At 37.1% G+C, this 20829-nt stretch overlaps 1 protein-coding gene across 1 annotated transcript in view; it reads left to right on the top strand.

The window, feature by feature from the left end:
• Positions 1 to 20829, top strand: part of PAK3 (p21 (RAC1) activated kinase 3) — a 104536-nt gene that overhangs the window by 61077 nt on the left and 22630 nt on the right. Inside the window, exons 9-13 of the mRNA XM_023203103.1 lie at positions 14294 to 14342; positions 14666 to 14778; positions 16482 to 16599; positions 18014 to 18113; positions 18613 to 18809. Coding sequence (XP_023058871.1) covers positions 14294 to 14342; positions 14666 to 14778; positions 16482 to 16599; positions 18014 to 18113; positions 18613 to 18809 — 577 coding nt within the window. The remainder of the gene's footprint in view (positions 1 to 14293; positions 14343 to 14665; positions 14779 to 16481; positions 16600 to 18013; positions 18114 to 18612; positions 18810 to 20829) is intronic.

Genomic DNA, 20829 nt, shown 5'->3' with positions numbered 1-20829 from the left:
AAGAAATAAGATGAACACCTATCCCCAATAATGTACCTTTCCTCTATATTTTATTCACACACTCATCTTCACTGTCATCTCTCATATGAATCCCTCTTTGGCTGGCATGGTCCTAATTGACCTGTTCTGTCTTTTGTTTTTCTGAATCCTACAGATTATATCTGTGCCAGCATGTATTCACCACTTATACCTTAGCTTGTCTAGACATGTAAAATTGCTTGAAACTTTGAGGAATGTAGACAAATAAAGGGAGAATTTTTGAAAAACTTGAAGAAAAAGAAAGAGACAGGATTCTGAACTCAGGGCTGTAGATAAATTATTTAATTTCCTTAAGCATCAGTTTTCTCATCCATTGTAAGCAGAATGCACGTATCTCATAAGGTTGTAAAAATAAATAAGAGAAGCCATTTAAAGTCCTCAGCACAGTACATGGCACATCGTTAATTGCTCAGTAAATGCTAGTTATTATTAGGGATGAGAGACACACTCATATGTTGCTATTATATAGAACAGAATATAATAAGTATTGTGAAGAAATTACAAAGAGCTCTGTGGACAGAGAGGAAGAACAAATTATTTACAGCCAGTGAGGGGGTATGATGGATTCTTAGAGGAGGGTACACTTGAGAGTGACATTAGAGGGTATAGGAATTTAATGAGTAGGGTTTATGAGAAGTTTTGTTTGAATGAATACTTACTTCAGACTGTAGGTTTCATTCACTTTGGTATCCCTAAGGTCTGCAACACTGCCCCAGCATATATGCTCAAATATAAGGTAACACAATAAGATAATTTTAAAAAGCTTTTTGATGCACCTGAATACATAAACTGTTTTATATAGATAGATAGATAGATAGATAGATAGATAGATAGATAGATAGATATGTATGTAGATATATCTATATATATATGGTTGAAGTCTACTTATGATGTTTGTTAATTTACTTTCATTTACATATTTAAAACCACTTATCTAAAGTATTATTTTGTAGAGATTTTTCTACACTCATATTTCATGAATGGTATAATTCAAAATCTTCTTATGTGTCTTTAACATCATTCTTTTTGTAATCACTAGAGATTATTTTTGAGTCTTCAACCAGTTATTCAAATATATTGCCTGGCTTCCATCTAGGATATTTGAGATATTGAACCCAGATATAATTCTGTTCCTGGATATTTATTCCTAGTCACAATTACCCATTCATATAACATTAAGATTATTGTTTTTTGAACTTGTCCTGTGGGTGTATATTTAGGTCTTCATGACATATATCTACTATCTACTATGTGACTTTTAAAAATTTCTATTACAAATTGTCATACTTACACAAAAATAGGGAAAATAACACAGGAACTCCTGTATCAACAATTTTTAATAAAATCACAATGCCATCATAACATCTACAAACAATTAACAATTGCTTCATATCATTTAACTCCCAGTCTATAATCAGAATTCTCCACTTGCAACAAAACGCTATTTTTATAATTGATTTGTTCAAATCAACATCCAAAGGAGATCTACATGTTGCAAATGTTGTGTATCATAACTCTATATACCCTGAAGCAGTCTCCTTTATTTTTCCACTACCATTATCTTGTTGAAGAAACTGGTTATTGTCTTGTAAAATGTGGCACTTTCTGGATTTGTCTGTTAGTTTCATTTGTTGTCATTTAACTTGCTCCTCTAACTTCCACCTCCGGGATTCAGGAAATTCTCCTGCCTCAGCCTCTCGAGTAACTGGGAATACAGGTGTGTGTCACCATGCCCAGCTAATTTTGTATTTTTAGTAGCTAACGGGGTTTCACCATGTTGACCAGGCTGGTCTTGAACTCCTGACCTCAAGTGATCCACCCACCTCACCCTCCCAAAGTGCTGAGATTCCATGTGAGAGCCACCATGCCTGGCCAAATGCTTGCTTTTTAAATTGCCAGCTTTCATTATAAAGAGTTAGCATGGAGTTACATACGAAAGTGTTCGATGAGGGGTATTTTGATATTTTTAGTAGGGGAATTTTATTAAATATCTTTATAAAGTCTTAAAATTTTATATTGTCAATATGTTTCACTGAGTTGCATCCATTACTGTTTATGGTGGTCAAACTATTTCATCTTTAGCTAATGGGAGCCCCTTTCACTGCATTGGTTATGACAGAGGTCTTTTAATAGCTTGTTTACGACATCCAACATTTGCAGTTATGCAGTCATACCATCCAAAATAACTTATTCACATCCTTTCTTTGTAATTCTGACAGGTATTCTCTATGAGCATCCAAAACTATCATTAACTGAGAAGATATCAACCTAATATGTCCTTTCCAAACTGTATTTTATAGTTTAAAATAAATGAATATGGATAAGTACCAATTACATGAAAGATTTTTATAAGAACTTGCATATAAGGCAGCTCCATTTTTGTGAGGAAAAATTGGGAGGAGAAATCCTTATCTTGTATTTGGATGTATGTGGTGCATTTCTGTGCATGCATGTATGTTTGTTGTAGGTATATTTTTAGCACAAGTGGTAACATACTATATATCTCCTTTTTTATTGTGTTTCTGTGTTTTAGAGATGGTTCTGTGTTTGTACCTCATACTTTTTAAACAGATGCACAGTGTTTTGTTATTTGAATGTACCACAATTTGTTGAACTAGGCCCTAAATGGACATAGATATTTAATTTGTTTTTGATGTTTTGCTATTATAAACACAGCTTCTGTGAAGATCCTTACAAGTAAACCATTTTATACAAACTTACCATTAGAATAGATTCCTAAAAGTGGAATTGTTATGTAAAAGGACACGTGCATTTTTCTTTCTGAGTTACAGTCCCTAGAGATTTGTTTATTTAACACACCATCAACAATGTATGAGAGTGCCGGTTTGCCTGCACCTTTGCCAACACAGCTGTATTCACTTATTTGGGATTATAGTACTATAATAAAAACACTCCCACACTGACTTTTTTAAAAAGGAAAATAAATAAGAAAGGAACTATAACAAGAAAGCATGTGGCAAAACAAAAGGGTATCCTGAAGAATTAATTAGGCAATGTAGTCCATGTCTATAATGCCAAAGTATCTTTGTTGCATGTTATATATCTCCATAGGTTAGATTAGCTATGCAGCTATGTTTGACAGAAAGTGACAATGGGAGCATTTCTTGAAATCATTTTTCTCTTACACGTAGATATATATCTCAGCAAAGGAATTTTGTCTAACATCTGGATCTTTGTCAATCATATCATTATATAGAATGATGATATGTTCATTTCATCAATAATTGCAAACAAATTTTGCTACTAGCTCATGTGTAATCAAGGCCTCAGTCCCCATCTCTCTAAATTAGTTTTAGTTTTAAGACTTCAGAAACTAAATATATAATACTAGGTATTTTTCAGACTTATCTCTGCTACTCAGTGAGAAGTCCCTTTCTTCTTACTGTAACATGAAAGTCTCATATTGAAGATGAATAGCTTTGAAACTTATTTCTTAAAAGACTTGATGAATAACAGTATCATTTAGAGAACCTGACAAAGCAGTGTGTACCATAGAGCTCAGAGTGCTGAGAATAAAACCTCTGATTTTTTTTTTTTTTTTTTTTTTTTTTTTTTTTTTGTTGTTCAGGAAACTATGGGCAAGAGTGGTGTCTAGTGCGCTTATAGAAGTGATTCTTTGGGTAGGACCACCCACCCCAAAAGTATTTGCTTCTTTATCGGATCTATTTTGGGCCACACAAGGTAGAACACTGCTATGAAGCACTAAATAGATGTAGTCTGAGCTCTATAAAAGGCTTTGTGATGTAGGAGATTGGAAATACATTAGCATTTGTGAAGAACAATGTTTATGGAGCAATGGAAGGTGCTCTTTGTTCTACTTAATGCTCTTAAATGCACTGTGTTGTGTGCTGTCCCTTGTAAAGAAAGATGATGCCATTCAATCAAACACCATTAGCAGAGTTTGCACGTTAAGTTGTTTTTTCCAGCCACAGTAATGAGCTTGTTTTAAGCCACCTGCCCCCTTTCCTGTCCAGGCCTCTTGAATCCAATGGCACACACTGTGAAACAGCTGCTTAGATTTAATGTTGGAGTGAGTAGCTGAGAGTTATCTGGCCTTTCCAGGGATTAAGTCTTGTAATTGTGGCCTCATTATCACTGGACTATAACCCACCAAGCTCCCTGGCCCCACACCCATAATGTGTTACAGCTCTCTTTAAAATTAGATGACCATGAATACTCTGAGAAAAGTCATGCCCTAGCTAAAGAACAGAAAATTCCCTGTTGTGATTTATAATCTTAGTAATTAAAGACTATACCATCTGGCCCCAGCTACATTCTGTGTACTTAGAGCAGTACTGAGATAACATGATTTTTACATAATTTTCTTTTTTAAATTTAGAGATGCATTTTTTTAGAAGTAAATTACACAAAGGAAAACGCCAGAACTCTCTCTTTGGAAAAGTTATTACATGTGATGGTAACACCATTCCTGAGCCCCAAAGAACATATCTCTCAACAAAACAAGTAACTATATGGTAGTATCAAGCTATATACATACAAATATAGATATATAATCTGTTTTTATGTCAGGTGCACAAATATAGTGAGACAATACCTAGATAGGAGCCTACAAGTAGTAACTTTTTTAATATTCAGCAAAAGATAAAGTCTATTTCTAAAAACAGTAGTTCATTTTCAGCCACATGACCAATCTTAATTGAGTTGGCAAACAGAACAACAACCTGTGTGTGGTTATACCAAAGAAATAAGACATACCATGTCGTGGGACAAACTAAATGGCTTGTGGACAAAGTGAGTAGAAAATTAAAGGCAAGATAAACATTTTGGGGAGGCGCTTAGCATAACAGGTACAAACATGAGTTTTGAGAAGTACCACAATTGCCCTTAGCACTGATGTAAAAATGCTAAAGATCTATGGCAAAACATGAAGTGGTGATTAAGAGCATGGGCTGTGGAGACAAAGTAATGCATTTTTAAGCTCAGCTGCTGATTGTGCAACCTTAGGCAACCTACTTAACATTTCTTTGTTTCAGTGTCCTCATTTGCAAAGTGAGGAGAATCTAATTTACCTCATAGAGTTGTACAGGGTGGGCATTAAGTGAGATCATTATAGAGAGTTGCAGAGAATATTGCTCAGTAAGTGAAATAGCCTTTTTATAGCAGCAGCAGCAATAGGAGTACATGTAAAAAAATAACCATCCTATCTGGGGTTTAATCCCTGACTATGACCTCATTAGCACCAGATTTGTATTTGTAAAACCTTAATGGGAATTTTGCCTATCTTTCTGGCTCCCTGATTCTTATTCCTACCAGACTCTTCTTGGACTTAATTGAGGCTTTAGACCTCTTGCCTTTTTTGTTTTCTCCCAGTATATGAGCTTTTTCCTAGGCTCACTTCTTTGCCCTTCTTTTCCTCTAATCCATTTCCATGGTGAAATCAAAGTGACTTATCTAAGTTATTAGTCCTACCACGTTGCTGCTTTTGCAACTACTCATGGTCATGGCTTGACATTGGCACTTGGTGGGAAACATCAAAACCTCGTCAAGATTCCTGATAATGAAACTGACTTACTTTATGAGGAAAAGGGATAACTGTGAATTATTTGTTTCTTTCTGGACCCTTCAGGCTAGATGCCAGTGTTTCCATTTGAGTAGTAAGCGCTTGGTCATGTCAGGGAGAGACTGTTAATAAAGCATCTAATGTGATGCCAGGAACCCAGAAGTACTTATCACATTTTAATTGATTATGGGTCCCAATGGTTGACAAATCTGTTGGTTTAGTATTCTTTAATCATAGTATAGTTAACTGAAAGATTTCTAACTTCAAGTTAGGAGACCTTTGTTACTTACTTGCTATGTTATCATAGGTCTATCCTTCCTGCTTTCTGAGCTTCAGAATTCTCATTTGTAATGAGGAAGTTAAACTGAATGTTCTCTATTTTCCTTTGAGTCCTGATAATGCATGATTACTTTGTGGTATCTGAGGGACTGAGATTTGGAATAAAAACAATACCTATCATAAAAACATGTTCTTCCTCAGGAATCTGGCTTTAATATAACTGGAGTGGAGTGTTAATAGGGATCAATGTAATTAAATGTTTAGCATAAAAATCAAATTGACAGTGTTGCCCATTTTAGCACACCAGACCCAATACACCAGAGAATTAGGAATTTTAACCCCTATCTTTATTAGTTTGAGTTTTGGCATCCTTACATCCTGTAGTGCTGCATGACATTGACTTTCCTTTTTTTTTTTTTTAATTATACTTTAAGTTCTAGGATACATGTGCAGAACATGCAGGTTTGTTGCATAGGTATACACATGCCATGGTGGTTTCCTGCACCCATCAACCCGCCATCTACATTAGGTATTTGTCCTAATGCTATCCCTCCCCTAGTACCCCACCCCTCAACAGGCCCTGGTGTGTGATGTTCCCCTCCCTGTGTCCATGTGTTCTCATTGTTCAACTCCCACTTATGAGTGAGAACATACATTGTTTGGTTTTCTGTTTCTGTGTTAGTTTGCTAAGAATGATGGTTTCCAGCTTCATCCATGTCCCTGCAAAGGACATTAGCTCATCCTTTTTATGGCTGCATAGTATTCCATGGTATATATGTGCCACATTTTCTTTATCCAGTCTATCATCGATGGGCATTTGGGTTGGTTCCAACCCAATGTGAATAGTGCTGCAATAAACATACGTGTGCACATGTCTTCATAGTAGAATGATTTATAACCCTTTGGGTATATGTCCAGCAATGGGATTGCTGGGTCAAATGATATTTCTGGTTCTAGACCCTTGAGGAATAGCCACTCTGTCTTCCACAATGGTTGAACTAATTTACACTCCCACCAGTGGTGTAAAAGCATTCCTATTTCTCCACATCCCCTCGCGCATCTGTTGTTTCCTGACTTTTTAATGATCGCCATTCTAAATGGTGTGAGATGGTATCTCATTGTGATTTTGATTTGCGTTTCTCAACCAGTGATGATGAGCTTTTTTTCATATGTTTGTTGACCGCATAAATGTCTTCTTTTGAGAAGTGTCTGTTCATATCTTTTGCTCACTTTTTGATGGGATTGTTTGTTTTTTCTTGTAAATTTTGTTTAAGTTCCTTGTAGATTCTGTCAGATGGGTAGATTGTAAAACTTTTCTTCCATTCTGTAGGTTGCCTGTTCACTCTGATGATAGTTTCTTTTGCTGTGCGGAAGCTCTATTTAGATTCTATTTGTCAATTTTGGCTTTCGCTTCCATTGCTTTTGGTGTTTTAATCGTGAAGTCTTTGCCCATGTCTATCTCCTGAATGGTATTGCCTAGGTTTTCTTCTAGGGTTTTTATGGTTTTAGGTTTTACATTTAAGTCTTTAATCCATCTTGACTTAATTTTTGTGTAAGGTGTAAGGAAGAGGTTCAGTTTCAGTTTTCTGCTCATGGCCAGCCAGTTTTCCCAACACCATTTATTAAATAGGGAATCATTTCCCCATTGCTTGTTTTTGTCAGGTTTGTCAAAGATCACATGGTTGTAGATCTGTGGCATTATTTCTGAGGCATCTGTTCTATTCCATTGGTCTATATATCTGTTTTGGTGCCAGTACCATGTTGTTTTTGTTACTGTAGCCTTGTAGTATAGTTTGAAGTTAAGTAGCATGATGCCTCCAGCTTTGTTCTTTTCACTTAGGATTGTCCTGGTTATTGAAAATTTCAGGCCAATATCACTAATGAATATTGATGTGAAAATCCCCAATAAAATACTGGCAAACTGAATCTAGCAGCACATCAAAAAGCTTATCCACCACCATCAAGTCAGCTTCATCCCTGGGATGCAAGGCTGGTTCAACATACACAAATTAGTAAACGTAATCCATCCCATAAACGGAACCAGTGACAAAAACCTGATTATCTCAATAGATGCAGAAAAGGCCTTCCATAAAATTCAACACTCCTTCATCCTAAAAACTCTCAATTAACTAGGTGTTGTTGGAACATATCTCAAAACATTAAGAGCTATTTATGACAAACCCACAGCCAATATCATACTGAATGGGCAAAAGCTGGAAGCGTTCCCTTTGAAAACCAGCATAAGACAAGGTTGCCCTCTCTAACCACTCCTATTCAACATAGTGTTGGAAGTTCTGGCCAGGGCAATCAGGCAAGAAAAAGAAATAAAGGGTGTTCAAATGGGAAGAGAGGAAGTCAAATTGTCTCTGTTTGCAGATGACATGATTATATATTTAGAAGACCCCATCATCTCAGCCCAAAATCTCCTTAAGCTGATAAGCAACTTCAGCAAAGTCTCATGATACAAAATCAGTGTGCAAAAATCACAAGCATTCCTATATATCAATAATAGACAGAGAGCCAAATCATGAGTGAACTCTTATTTACAATTGCTACAAAAAGAATAAAATACCTAGGAATGCAACTTACAAGGGATGTGAAGGACCTCTTCAAGGAGAGCTACAAACCACTGCTCAAGGAAACAAGAGAGGACACAAACAAATGGAAAAACATTCAATGCTCATGGATAGGAAGAATCAATATTGTGAAAATGGCCGTACAGCCCAAAGTAATTTATAGATTCAATGCTATCTCCATCAAGCTACCATTGACTTTCTTCACAGAATTAGAAAAAACTACTTTATATTTCATATGGAACAAAAATGACACCAACTTTTAAAAATTAAAGTGAATTAAAGTTTTATTTTGTAAATATATACATGGAGATATTTTGATATACCCCAGGCTGTTGCAAAGCTCATCTTTAGGAATCAGTGCAATATGGTTGGCATGAAGATTGTTTCTTTGGGAGTATACACTACTGTGCTTCAGTTATTACAAGGAGAGTGCTTCCCAACTTCACCAAGATCCCTTCAATTATTTGTCTTTGTAAACCCCAGATTATAAATAATTTTGATGATTGAACTATATTTATTGTTTATTTATTGTACTTTATTAAGCAAAAATACATGTAACTGCTAATGAAAGCTTTTAATCGTCATGTGATATCCAATATAATTACAAGTTGATATAATTCTAGCTAAAAGGAAGTATATGTGATATTTGAGTTAGCTGTTCTCAGGTAATTGTCATTTTTTTGTTATGAATTTTGAAACATCAAATATCTTGAAAACTCCCAGATACTTACAGAGCTTTCTTATGATTCACATACTAGCATTTGAGAACTTAATGAATATGATCAACTAAATAATAATTATCATTATTGCTAATATTTATTGGGAAATCACTATACGCCAGAACTATATACATTTAATCCTCCTTTAATCCTAAATGACAAAGAAACTAAATTACTTACCCAACATCTGAGAACTAGGAACTAGTAGGCCTTGAACCAGGGGAGGTTTGAATGAGTGGGAGTGAAGACTACTGTTCTCAACCCAGCAGTGAGCAATAAGAGAGCTTTAATAGATGAATCTTGAAGGAAGTTGAGATCTCTTGAAGGAGAGATTGAAATTTATACCCATAGAATTTTAGATTGTTAGAATACGGAAAAGCATCAGAACTGGGGTGCAGAAATATGTTGGGAGTGCTAAGACAGAGCTGGGGAAAAGGTGCTAAATTTTAATTTGCAGGTTAGTACCCGAATTTGTGCCTTCGAGTTGAAGGTTGTGCAAAGGCTAGAAGTTGCACAAACCGGTAACTTATTTGTCAGAGCAGGGAGTTCCAAACACCTAACAACATATTTGGTTTGGGAGGTTGGTAAGTGTGGTAGGAGAGTATATTACCATTTTATGACAAGAGAACCAGGGTACAGGGTAGGGAAATGCATATATATATACACACACACACATACACACATTACATGATTGCACATGTGCGGTAAGTGGGGAGGGGAGGTGAGGAGAAAGACTCATTTTTAGTTAGCAGCTGGTGCTCTACAGTTTCAGGATCTTTAACCTCTGTGGATTAGTAATTTATATCAATTTTATACCCCTGGATGCCATAAATCCCAGGATATTGAGATTCCAGGGTTAGAACTCTAGCAATTTTAATACAATGAAATGCTGAGGGTGCTGGAGGACAACAACAACAACAACAACAACGAAAAATAAACCCAAGAATCTGAAAGGCAAAGCTCTCAAAATGTTAAACATGAATCCCCACTTGCACTCCAAGTCAATCACAATTTTAGCCCTTAGGACAGTGGAAATGGGCTTGCGGGTTAGGGAGACAGGAGTGTTGAATAACAGAAAGGTCACCTGGGCACTCATTTTGGGCCTCCCTCCCTAGCTTTAACTGGGGCAACTCCCAATTTATTTGTTTAATATGTTGAGAGTTTTTTCATACAGTTTCATTTGATAAAGGCATTCCAACTTCCAAAGAAAAGGGTAAAACCACTTCCCTAGGGGGAAAGAAAGGATGTGGAACCTGTAAAACGTGTTCCGATAGTTTACCTCAGCCTCTGTCCTTTTTGGAAATAGGGGCAGATGTTAGCAAGTATACTTTGGCTGGGAGGTTGGGATGGGCCAACTAATAGTTCAGTGTATCAGTCATCCCCTACTGTGAAACCAATAGCAACAGTGGCAACAACAAATGATGATAATAGCAGTTACCATATAGGCATCAACTCTGATCTGGCACAGGGCTAAATGCTTACATAGATTGTGCCATGCAATTCTCTACAGCCCTGTGAAATAGGAACTATTATCCCATTTTGCAGATACTCTCACTCTTTTGCAACTAAAGTAATTGTGCATGTGGCCTAAATACATGTGAATAAACCAAACAGAGTCACTTTTATTTATTTATTTTTAAATTCTAGTTTAGATTTAGGGAGTACATGTGCAGGTATGTTACCTGGGTATATTGCATAATGCTGAGGTTTGAGGTACAAATTATCCCATCACCCAGAAGTGAGCATAGTACCTAACAGTTAGTTTTTCAACTCTTACCTTTCTCCCTCCCTCCTCACTCTAGTAGTCCCCAGTGTTTATTGTTGCCAGCTTTATGTTCATGAGTACCCAATGTTTAGCTCCAGCTTAGAAGTGAGAACAGTTGTATTTGGTTTTCTATTCCTGCATTAGTTCACTTAGAATAACGGCCTCCAGCTCCATCTATGTTACTGCAAAGGACATGATCTTGTTCTTTTTATGGTTGCATAATATTCCATGGTGTACATGTACCACATTTTTCTTTATCCAATCCAGCATTGATGGGCCCATAGGTTTATTCCATGTCTTTGCTATCGCGAATAGTGCTGCAATGAACATGCAAGTGCATGCATCTTTTTGATAAAGTGATTTTCTTTTGGTTATATATCCAGCAATAGGATTGTTGGGTCAAATGGTAGTTCCATTTTAAGTTCTTTGAGAACTCTCCAAACTGCTTTCCACAGCAGATGACCTAATTTACATTCCCTCCAGCAGTGTATAAGTGTTCTCTTTTCTTGGCAGCCTTGCCAACATCTGTTGTTTTTTGACTCTTTAATAATTGCCATTCTGACTGGTGAGAGATGGTGTCTCTTTGTGGTTTTGATTTGCATTTCTGTGATGATTATTGATGTGGAGCATTTTTTCATATGTTTGCTAGCTGTATGTCAAAAAGCATTTTTAAATCATATTTTGCAATTAGATTTAACTAGTTTCTCAGGACTTATTGCAGCTGAACTGTACACCAAGTCGAGGTGATCTATTCCTTTGAACTCAAATAAGTTCAGAAGGACAAATCACACACTGGGCTCTGAAGTCAGGAATGTCTGTTTGCTTATTCCAGGAGCAAAGTGCTTTATTTAGATTTAAGTAGAAGAAATGTTTTCTTCACAGAAAGGAAAGGTCGTATTGGCATTGCATGTTTGTTTTTAAAGATTTTTATTGATTTGTTTATTCAACAAATATTTGTTGGGCACTAACTGGGAGCTCTGAGCCTAGAATCTCACACTTACAAAAGTGAGGAAATGATTTGTTTGATATAAGCCTCAAGCCTAAGAAATTTCTAGAATTACCAAATCCTGATTTAGGTGGCACCTATTGATTAAGTGTGATTTTTCAGCCTAGTTCCAATCGATGTTTAGAAACCCAAGCAGAGTGAGGAGGGTGGTAGGGTTGTAGATTATAAATCATAGAATTAAAGACCCTTAGAAAAAAAGTAGCTCATTTCCTGTACCTTAAAAGTGAGAGAGTCAGACAGACATGGGCTGTTAACTGTGTAACCTTGGGCAGGTAACCTCTCTGAGCCTCAGTTCATCATATGTAACATGGGAATAATAGCATCTGCCTTATAAAAATATGGTAAGGATTACATAACATAAATTATCTAAGGCCGGGCGCAGTGGCTCAAGCCTGTAATCCCAGCACTTTGGGAGGCCGAGACGGGCGGATCACGAGGTCAGGAGATCGAGACCATCCTGGCTAACACGGTGAAACCCCGTCTCTACTAAAAATACAAAAAACTAGCCGGGCGAGGTGGCGGGCGCCTGTAGTCCCAGCTACTCCGGAGGCTGAGGCAGGAGAATGGCGTAAACCCGGGAGGTGGAGCTTGCAGTGAGCTGAGATCCGGCCACTGCACTCCAGCCTGGGCGACAGAGCGAGACTCCGTCTCAAACAAACAAACAAACAAAAAATTATCTAAAGTTCTTAGTGTAGTGTCTGACATATACAACATACTCAGTACATGTTTACTGTTATTGTGATACCTGTTTTCCATGTGACGGGACGGAAACTCAGTGAAAGGAAGTGACTAGCCCAAAGTCACATAGCTTGATGATGTTAGGACAAATATTAGAACTCAGATCTCTACTAATAGTCAGATATGCCTTATACTACATACCGAGTTTACTCCCTGAGAGCCAGGTCCACTTCCTGGACCTGTGAGAAATATTTGGGCTAATCCAAGGAGAAGGGAAAAGAATGACAAGGAAGTGCCTGACATAAGAAAATAATTCCTGGACTCAGAAAACGAAACAGCAAGGATGAAATAGAGAATAAGAGAAATAATTTCCAGAAAGTTTACAGAGCAATGTTGGAGCATTACAATGCGTAGTCAATCACAGGACTGATCTCTATTCTAACTCCTTTATTCACTAAAAGCGAAATTGACTTTTTATTTCTTTTTCTTGAGGGTGGTGGTGGGAGGTGGTTTAGAATGCATTTGTGATTCATAGAAAGTTACTGTGAATGCAGCTTATTATACAATTTCTATTTGCAAAACAAGGGAACACCATAATCGAGGTTAGAATGGAACCAAGAGTACTGCTAAGATATAAAGAATGATACATTATTAATTTTTTTGAGACACGGACTGGCTCATTATTATTATTTTTGAGACACCCAGGCTGGAGTGCAGTGGCACAATCACAGTTCACTGCAACCTCGAACTCCTGGGCTCAAGTGATCCTCCCATCTCAGCCTCCTGAAAAGCAGGGACTACAGGCATGTGCCACCACACCTGGCTAATTTTTAAATTTTTTCATAGAAACTGGATCTCAACATGGTGCCCAGGCTAGTCTCAAACTGCTGGGCTCAAGCAATCCTGCTGCCTCAGCCTCCCAAAGTTTTGGGGTTACAGGTGTAAGCCACTGCACCAGGCCCAGAAATGATAGATTTTAAAAGAATATTGGGCTGGAGTGACACCTCATAGAAGTTGTTGAGAAATTTAGTAAAAATAAGAAAACAATGGCTCAATAGTAAATTCATGTTGCTATTGCTTCATGTAGCCGTAGTACAGTACAGCACTCAGAGAGATTGATTCTTTAGATGAAGATAGTCTTAAAAATTGGAAATATATTAAAAGAGCCACTCTGTTTCTATAGTAAAAGTGAAGGTTAATTTATACTTGCCTAAGTAAAAGATGATATTTTCTTTCCTACACTATTCTTCAGTTTAATCAGAGGCCTGCAATATTGGTTATTACAAGATTCAAGAAATATTTAGGGGATTCCAGGAGTTTCCTAAAAGAAGCAAGGCCATTTTGTTCAATTTATTACTGCATAGTGCATGACAGTCAGACTGGTGCCAGAAAGTCTGACTGGAGTTCCTACTCCACCACAAGGGATACGTTGTGATTGTTTCAGGTGTGTTTGCTGTATAAAAAGATTGTTCCAATATTGTGCACTTAAAAATCTGTTAAGAGGGTAGATCTCCTGTGAAGTGTTTTTTTTATCACAATAATATTTTTTAAAAGGTTGTTCCTTTTCTTCATACTTTAATTTTGAGTTTGCTAATTTTCCTCCCCTCAAAATAATTACATTTTATTTCAAGTAAAATATATTGGTAACAGCTTGATTGCTTATTCTTTTGATAATTTTCACCTTCACAGGGCATCAGGTACTGTTTATACAGCACTAGACATTGCAACAGGACAAGAAGTAAGTGCTAACGTTCAATGCTGATTTTTATTTTCTTTTATTCGTATTTATCACTTATCTTCTTTGATAGCAACTTTGCCTAAAAAAAAATGGGTAGCACTGGGTTGAGATAGGTGTTTACTTCATTGGTGCCCAAAGCCTCTGAAGTGAGTGGTTTACCCATGATTAACCAAAAAAAAAAGTGGGGGGCATGAGTTTGTGGCACAGGGAAAGAGCTTAGTAAATAAAGGATGTGTATGTTTCACTCTGTGTCCCCCAAAATATGAATATTCATGTTTATCATAATGATTGTAATTAATTCTTGTATTTTAATTGCCATTTAGGTGGCCATAAAGCAGATGAACCTTCAACAGCAACCCAAGAAGGAATTAATTATTAATGAAATTCTGGTCATGAGGGAAAATAAGAACCCTAATATTGTTAATTATTTAGATAGGTAAGTGCTTTGTCTCGTTATGTACTTGTATTCTTTGTGGGATGTCATTTTTTCTTGGCAAATTACTTTATTTGGGATTTGTTTATTTAACAGTCATTCTGCAAATATTTCTCAAATGCTACAATGTAGTAGAGTATTAGATCTATTGCTAAACTTGCACTCATTTAGCTTTGTCCACATATCAGACACTTGAAGAAACATTTTATGGTCTTGGTTGTAAATAAAAGAAGTTTGTATAATTTCATTTTGAGAATCACAGCTCCATTTTGGCAGAAAATAGACCATTGCATATAGGAAGGAGTAGTGGTGTTTTAAACGTTACATCAAGTGTTTGTTTGGAGCCAGTACAATTTCTGGGAGTCTAAGTGAAGAAGGCTGACTACCATGGCCCGCTATAATGGCTTTAATGGGTGCTTTGTGATTAACTGACAGTGAGGTCTAGGGAATTCAGACTTTAATCTCAAACCTTTTTCCTAAACCAGGTAATTAATGTCTCTTTCATCAGTGGTATTAACAGTGTGTTATAAATAGGTATTTAAAAGCAGCACTAACTCTTCACTTGTGGTTAACATCTGTCTCATTCAATTTCAAAAAGAGTTTGTTTAGTACCACTGTGCTGTGTTCTCTGGAGGGGATACAAAGAAATTAAATCTAGGTCTTCAACCTCAATACCTCAGTAAGCTTAAAATACTGTTTTCTGCTTTTTGGGCCAGGTAGACCAATGTTACAGAAGAAGGAAAAACTGGGAGAAAAGAGGGTCAAATTTTACAGTCTTCTTTTTTTTTTTTTTTCCAACAGAGTCTTGCTCTGTCGCCCCAGCTGGAGTGCAGTGGCACAATCTCAGCTCACTGCAACCTCTGCCTCCTAGGTTCAAGCAATTCTCCTGCCTCAGCCTCCCAAGTAACTGGGATTACAGGTGTGCGCCACCACACCCGGCTAATTTTTTGTATTTTAGTAGAGACGGGGTTTTGTCATGTTGGCCAGGCTGGTCTCAAAACTCCTGGCCTCAGGTGACCCACCCACCTTGGTCTCCCAGAGTGCTGGGATTACAGGCATGAGCCACTCCACCTGGCCACAGATTTTACAGTCTTGATCAGTGTCTCCTAAAGTGTAACTTAGGAACCACCTGCAACAGAGTAACCTAAAGCCATTCTGTGTTTGTAATTTTGCAAAAAATAAAAAATAAAAAAATAAAAAAATGCATTTGCACTTATAAAAAATGCAGAATTCTAGGCTGCTTTCCATAAATAATAAGATGAGGACTGGACTGTGAAGTTTTATTTTTAACAAGTTTTCCAGGTGAATTTTATGGACACCACAGTTTGAACAATACTGAATAGAAAATCTTGCTTCACATTGACATGGGTCTTAGGGCAGGGTGGGAACATTGAGGTCATTCCATTTCCTATAATTCATCTTTCTTGATAAGCAAGGTTTCAGAGAGACCTGATTATACTGCTAAAGTGCCTTCAGATGGTGTCAGGTGATTTGAATAACCTCATGCTCTCTTTGCCTGAATTATAGGGCTCTGATGACCTTTGGCTCCATATTTGATCACTTGGGGTATGCCCCTCAGTACCTTCTGAAAGGTAACAGGCATGGCACAACTCAGAGTTGACTTCTATCAGAACTGAGGCCTGAGAATATCAGAGTCCCCAGTTTTTTAGCGTCGTAAGGCAAAGTCTTTTCTTTTCTTGTTATAGCTACTTGGTGGGTGATGAACTATGGGTAGTCATGGAATACTTGGCTGGTGGCTCTCTGACTGATGTGGTCACAGAGACCTGCATGGATGAAGGACAGATAGCAGCTGTCTGCAGAGAGGTAAGCAAATAGAGCATTTCCAGCTGAGAAGAACACCAAAATTGGCAGTTCTTCGTTTGTGATTATTCAGAATGTTTATGTCATTAAAGTAACAATAGTAGAACTTTTCCACTGAAAACAATTGGAGAGGCCAACTTCAATTTAAATTCTGTCCTAATAGCACTCCCCAGCATCGCCCTCCTGAGCCCCTTGTTTATTTTAGCTGCCTTTTGTGAATCTTTTAGTTCCATTATGTCATTCGTGAGGTGCCATATCTAAACCCACATGCTGTAGTTTCGGTGAACATGGGAAACAGTGATATTGGCATAACACTTCTTTCTAATTTGGGGAAGTTTTTACATGATACTTGTTTTATCTTGCATGTGTAATATGAGCCATGTAAAATAAGTTATATTTTCATCATTTTTAGAAGGCAATTTAAACAAGGTCTTCCCTCAGCCCAGAAAGCGGTTGCTTTCACAGTACAATCTGAACTTCCTTTACAGCGCCCCAGTGGGCCTGACCATCTGTCTCTTTTCCAGTAAGTGTCATACCCCTAAGGGGCTTCAAACTAAATTAAAGATATGTTATTACATTTATTATGTTGACTATTAAAACACACACACACTTTTTACTGGAGTCTCATCTTAGGCATTATAAGCTATCCCATTTATTTTGGTGAGGTTTTCTGTCAACAAAAGTAGGAACTCTGACTCACTGAAACTTGAAAACCAATGATAGAAAAACAAAACTAAGTGATATCAGCTAATCTTTGTTTTTTTTTTTTAAGTTGTTCACTTAAATTTCTTCCTTCCTTGCTCTCCTCTCATTATCATTTCCCCCACCCCACATATCCACCAAACATATATGTTTTCTATTCATGCCATAAATCAAACTTACTACCCTGAGCCTGTGGTTTCCAGCATTACACTGCAAAGGCATTTCCAAACAATTGCCTATTACTTCATAGCCTCGGAGTGGTTCCCAAACCTGGCTACCCATTAGAAATACTTTGGGGCACTTGTTTTAAATGCAGATTCCTGGGTTTCACTCCAGAACTTCTGAATCAAATCATACCATGTACAATGAAGCTTACCACAGCTGTAGAAGACCAAGCTGAATCATCCAAGTAACTGGGCCAAAGTATATTAATTGGTTAGTTTGGCTGTATTAAGGATTGGTGCTATTTATCACATTATCATTCTTCATGTCCTAGTCTGATGTGTCAGCCATCATACTTAGCATGTATAATGCTAAGTGGCATCATTGATGTAAATGGTAATGTGACTTTAAAGTGGTGTTGTTAAAGCATTCAGTAATCGATTCCACTGGACAAAATAAAGTTATATCCCTGCCCCAAACTTATCTAGAAACAAAACTTAGTATTAAAAAATTATTTGTGATATAATTAGAACTTTTTTTTCTGATTTAATAGTGCCTGCAAGCTTTGGATTTCTTGCACTCAAACCAGGTGATCCATAGAGATATAAAGAGTGACAATATTCTTCTCGGGATGGATGGCTCTGTTAAATTGAGTAGGTATTTTGGTTCAGGTGGTGTTAGAGTATCAGGGAATTTCTGTTCTTTTATGGTGTATCTTAAGAAGATAATGGTTACTGAAAGTGATTTATTTGAAAGAAGTTACAGCCCAGTTTGAAGTAAAGAATTTTTCTAACACTTCCTGATTATTGTGACCACATTTTTTGGATTTAATATTTCAGAATTTCTAGTGACTTGTGGAATGAATAAATGACAACTACCTAATTAGGAAACTGAAAAATTCTGTAAGTTTGAGAAAACAGTGATGAGGAGGAATTAGATGGAAGTCTAGTAAAAATGACATCACATTAGTCAATTATTTCAGACCTTCTTAAAATCAGGACCAGCTGAGACATCAGTTAACAAAAAGGTATGAGCTAGGCAGTTGTGGAAACTCAGTGTGTAACAAAGGAAGATACAGCCATATCTGAAAGTGATATATTGTGAAAAGGAAAATAATTTGGGCTTATTTTAACTGGCTTTTCTTCTCTGCAGCTGACTTTGGGTTCTGTGCCCAGATCACTCCTGAGCAAAGTAAACGAAGCACTATGGTGGGAACCCCATATTGGATGGCACCTGAGGTGGTGACTCGAAAAGCTTATGGTCCGAAAGTTGATATCTGGTCTCTGGGAATTATGGCAATTGAAATGGTGGAAGGTGAACCCCCTTACCTTAATGAAAATCCACTCAGGGTAAGTCAGAAGAGAAGTCAGGTACTTTATTCCCAGCAAAGGGGAAAGGCCAGATATCATTTCTAGCTTCCACCGAAAGTGACCAGAATGGGCTCTTTTCTGAGACCAGTAACATAAAAGCACCAAGTTATATTTTTCAAATTTACTGTAAACTTTTTAAAGTTTATCTTACATTGTCTCAACAGTTTTCCTTTTCTCTTTCTTTCTTCTTTCTTTCTTTCTTCTTCTTCTTCTTTTTTTTTTTTTTTTAGAAAGAGCAACTACCTTTTTTTTTTCTCTTTTTCTCACTTAATTCTTTTTTCCTTCCAACTTTTATTTTAGGTTCGCGGGGGGTACATATGCAGGTTTATTACAAGGGTAAATTCCATGCTGTTAGGGTTGGTGTACAGATTATTTCATCTCCCAGGTAATGAATGGAGTACCCAGTAGGTAGCTTTTAGATCCTCAGACTTCTCCCACCCTCCACTCTCAAGTAGGCCCCAGTGTCAATTTTTCACTTCTTTGAGTCTGTGTGTATCAATGTTTAGCTTCCACTTATGAGTGAACATGCAACATTTGGTTTTCTGTTTCTACATTAATTTGCTTAGAATAATGGCCTCCAGCTGCATCCATGTTGCTGTAAAGGACATGATTTCATTCTTTTTTATGACTACATAGTATTCTATGGTGTATATGTTCCACATTTCTGTTATCCAATCCACTGTTGATAGACATCTAAATTAACTCCATGTCTTTGCTACTGTGAATAGTGCTGCAATGAACATACACGTGTGTATGTCTTTATTGTAGGACAACTTATATTCCTTTGATTATATACCCAGTAATGGGATTGCTGAGTTGAATGATTTATATTCCTTTGGGTGTATACCCAGTAATGGGATTGCTGAGTTGAATGATAGTTTTAAGTTCTTTGAGAAGTCTCCAAACTGCTTTTTATAGTGGCTGAACTAATTTACATTCCTTCCAGCAGTATGTAAGCATTCCCTTTTCTCCTGAACCTCGCCAGCATCTGTTATGTTTTGACTTTTTTTTTTTTTTTTTTTTGAGACAGAGTCTTGCTCTGTTGCCTAGGCTGGAGTGCAATGGCATGATCATGATCTTGGCTCACTGCAACCTCCGCCCGCTAGGTTCAAGTTATTAGTGCCTCAGCCTCCCAAGTAGATGGGATTACAGGCATGTACCACCATGCCTGGTTAATTTTTTATATTTTTGGTAAAGACGGGCTTCACTATGTTGGCCAGGCTGGCCTCAAACTCCTGGCCTCAAGTGATCCACTTGCCTCGGCCTCCCAAAGTGCTGGGATTACAGGCATGAGCCACTGTGCCTAGCCCCTTCTTGACTTTTTAATAATAACTGTTCTGACTGGTGTAAGATGGTATTCATTGTGGTTTTGATTTGAATTACTCTAGTGATGTGGAGCATTTTTTCATATGCTTGTTGGGCACATGTATATCTTCTTTTGAGAAGTGTCTGTTCATGTCCTTTGTCCATTCTTTAATGGGGTTGATTTTTGCTTATTAAGTTCCTTATAGAAGCTGGATATTGGACCTTCATCAGATGCATAGTTTGCAAATATTTTCTCCGTTTCTGTAGGTTGTCTGTTTACACGATTGATAGTTTCTTTTGCTGTGCAGAAGCTCTTCACTTAAATGAAGTTCCATGTGTCAATTTTTATTTTTGTTGAAATTGCTTATGGAGTCTTCATCATGAAATCTTTGCCAGGGCCCATGTCCAAAATGGTATTTTCTAGATTTTCTTCTAGGGTTTTTATAGCTTTAGGTTTTGCATTTAAGTATTTAATCCATCTTGAGTTGATTTTTGCATATGATGAAAGGAAAGGATCCAATTTCAATCTTCTGCATATGGCTAGCCAGTTATCCCAGCACCGTTTATTGAATAGGTAGTCCTTTCCCCACTGTTTATTATTGTTGACTTTGTCAAAAATCAGGTGGTTGTGGGTGTGTGACTTTATTTCTGGGTTGTCTCATCTGTCCTATTCATCTATGTGTCTATTTTTGTA

This window comes from Piliocolobus tephrosceles, chromosome 12 (genome assembly GCF_002776525.5).
Source record: "Piliocolobus tephrosceles isolate RC106 chromosome 12, ASM277652v3, whole genome shotgun sequence".
Taxonomy (NCBI): Eukaryota; Metazoa; Chordata; class Mammalia; order Primates; family Cercopithecidae; genus Piliocolobus; species Piliocolobus tephrosceles.
The sequence above is the reverse complement of the archived record's forward strand: the minus strand, read 5'-3'. Positions and strand labels throughout refer to the sequence as shown.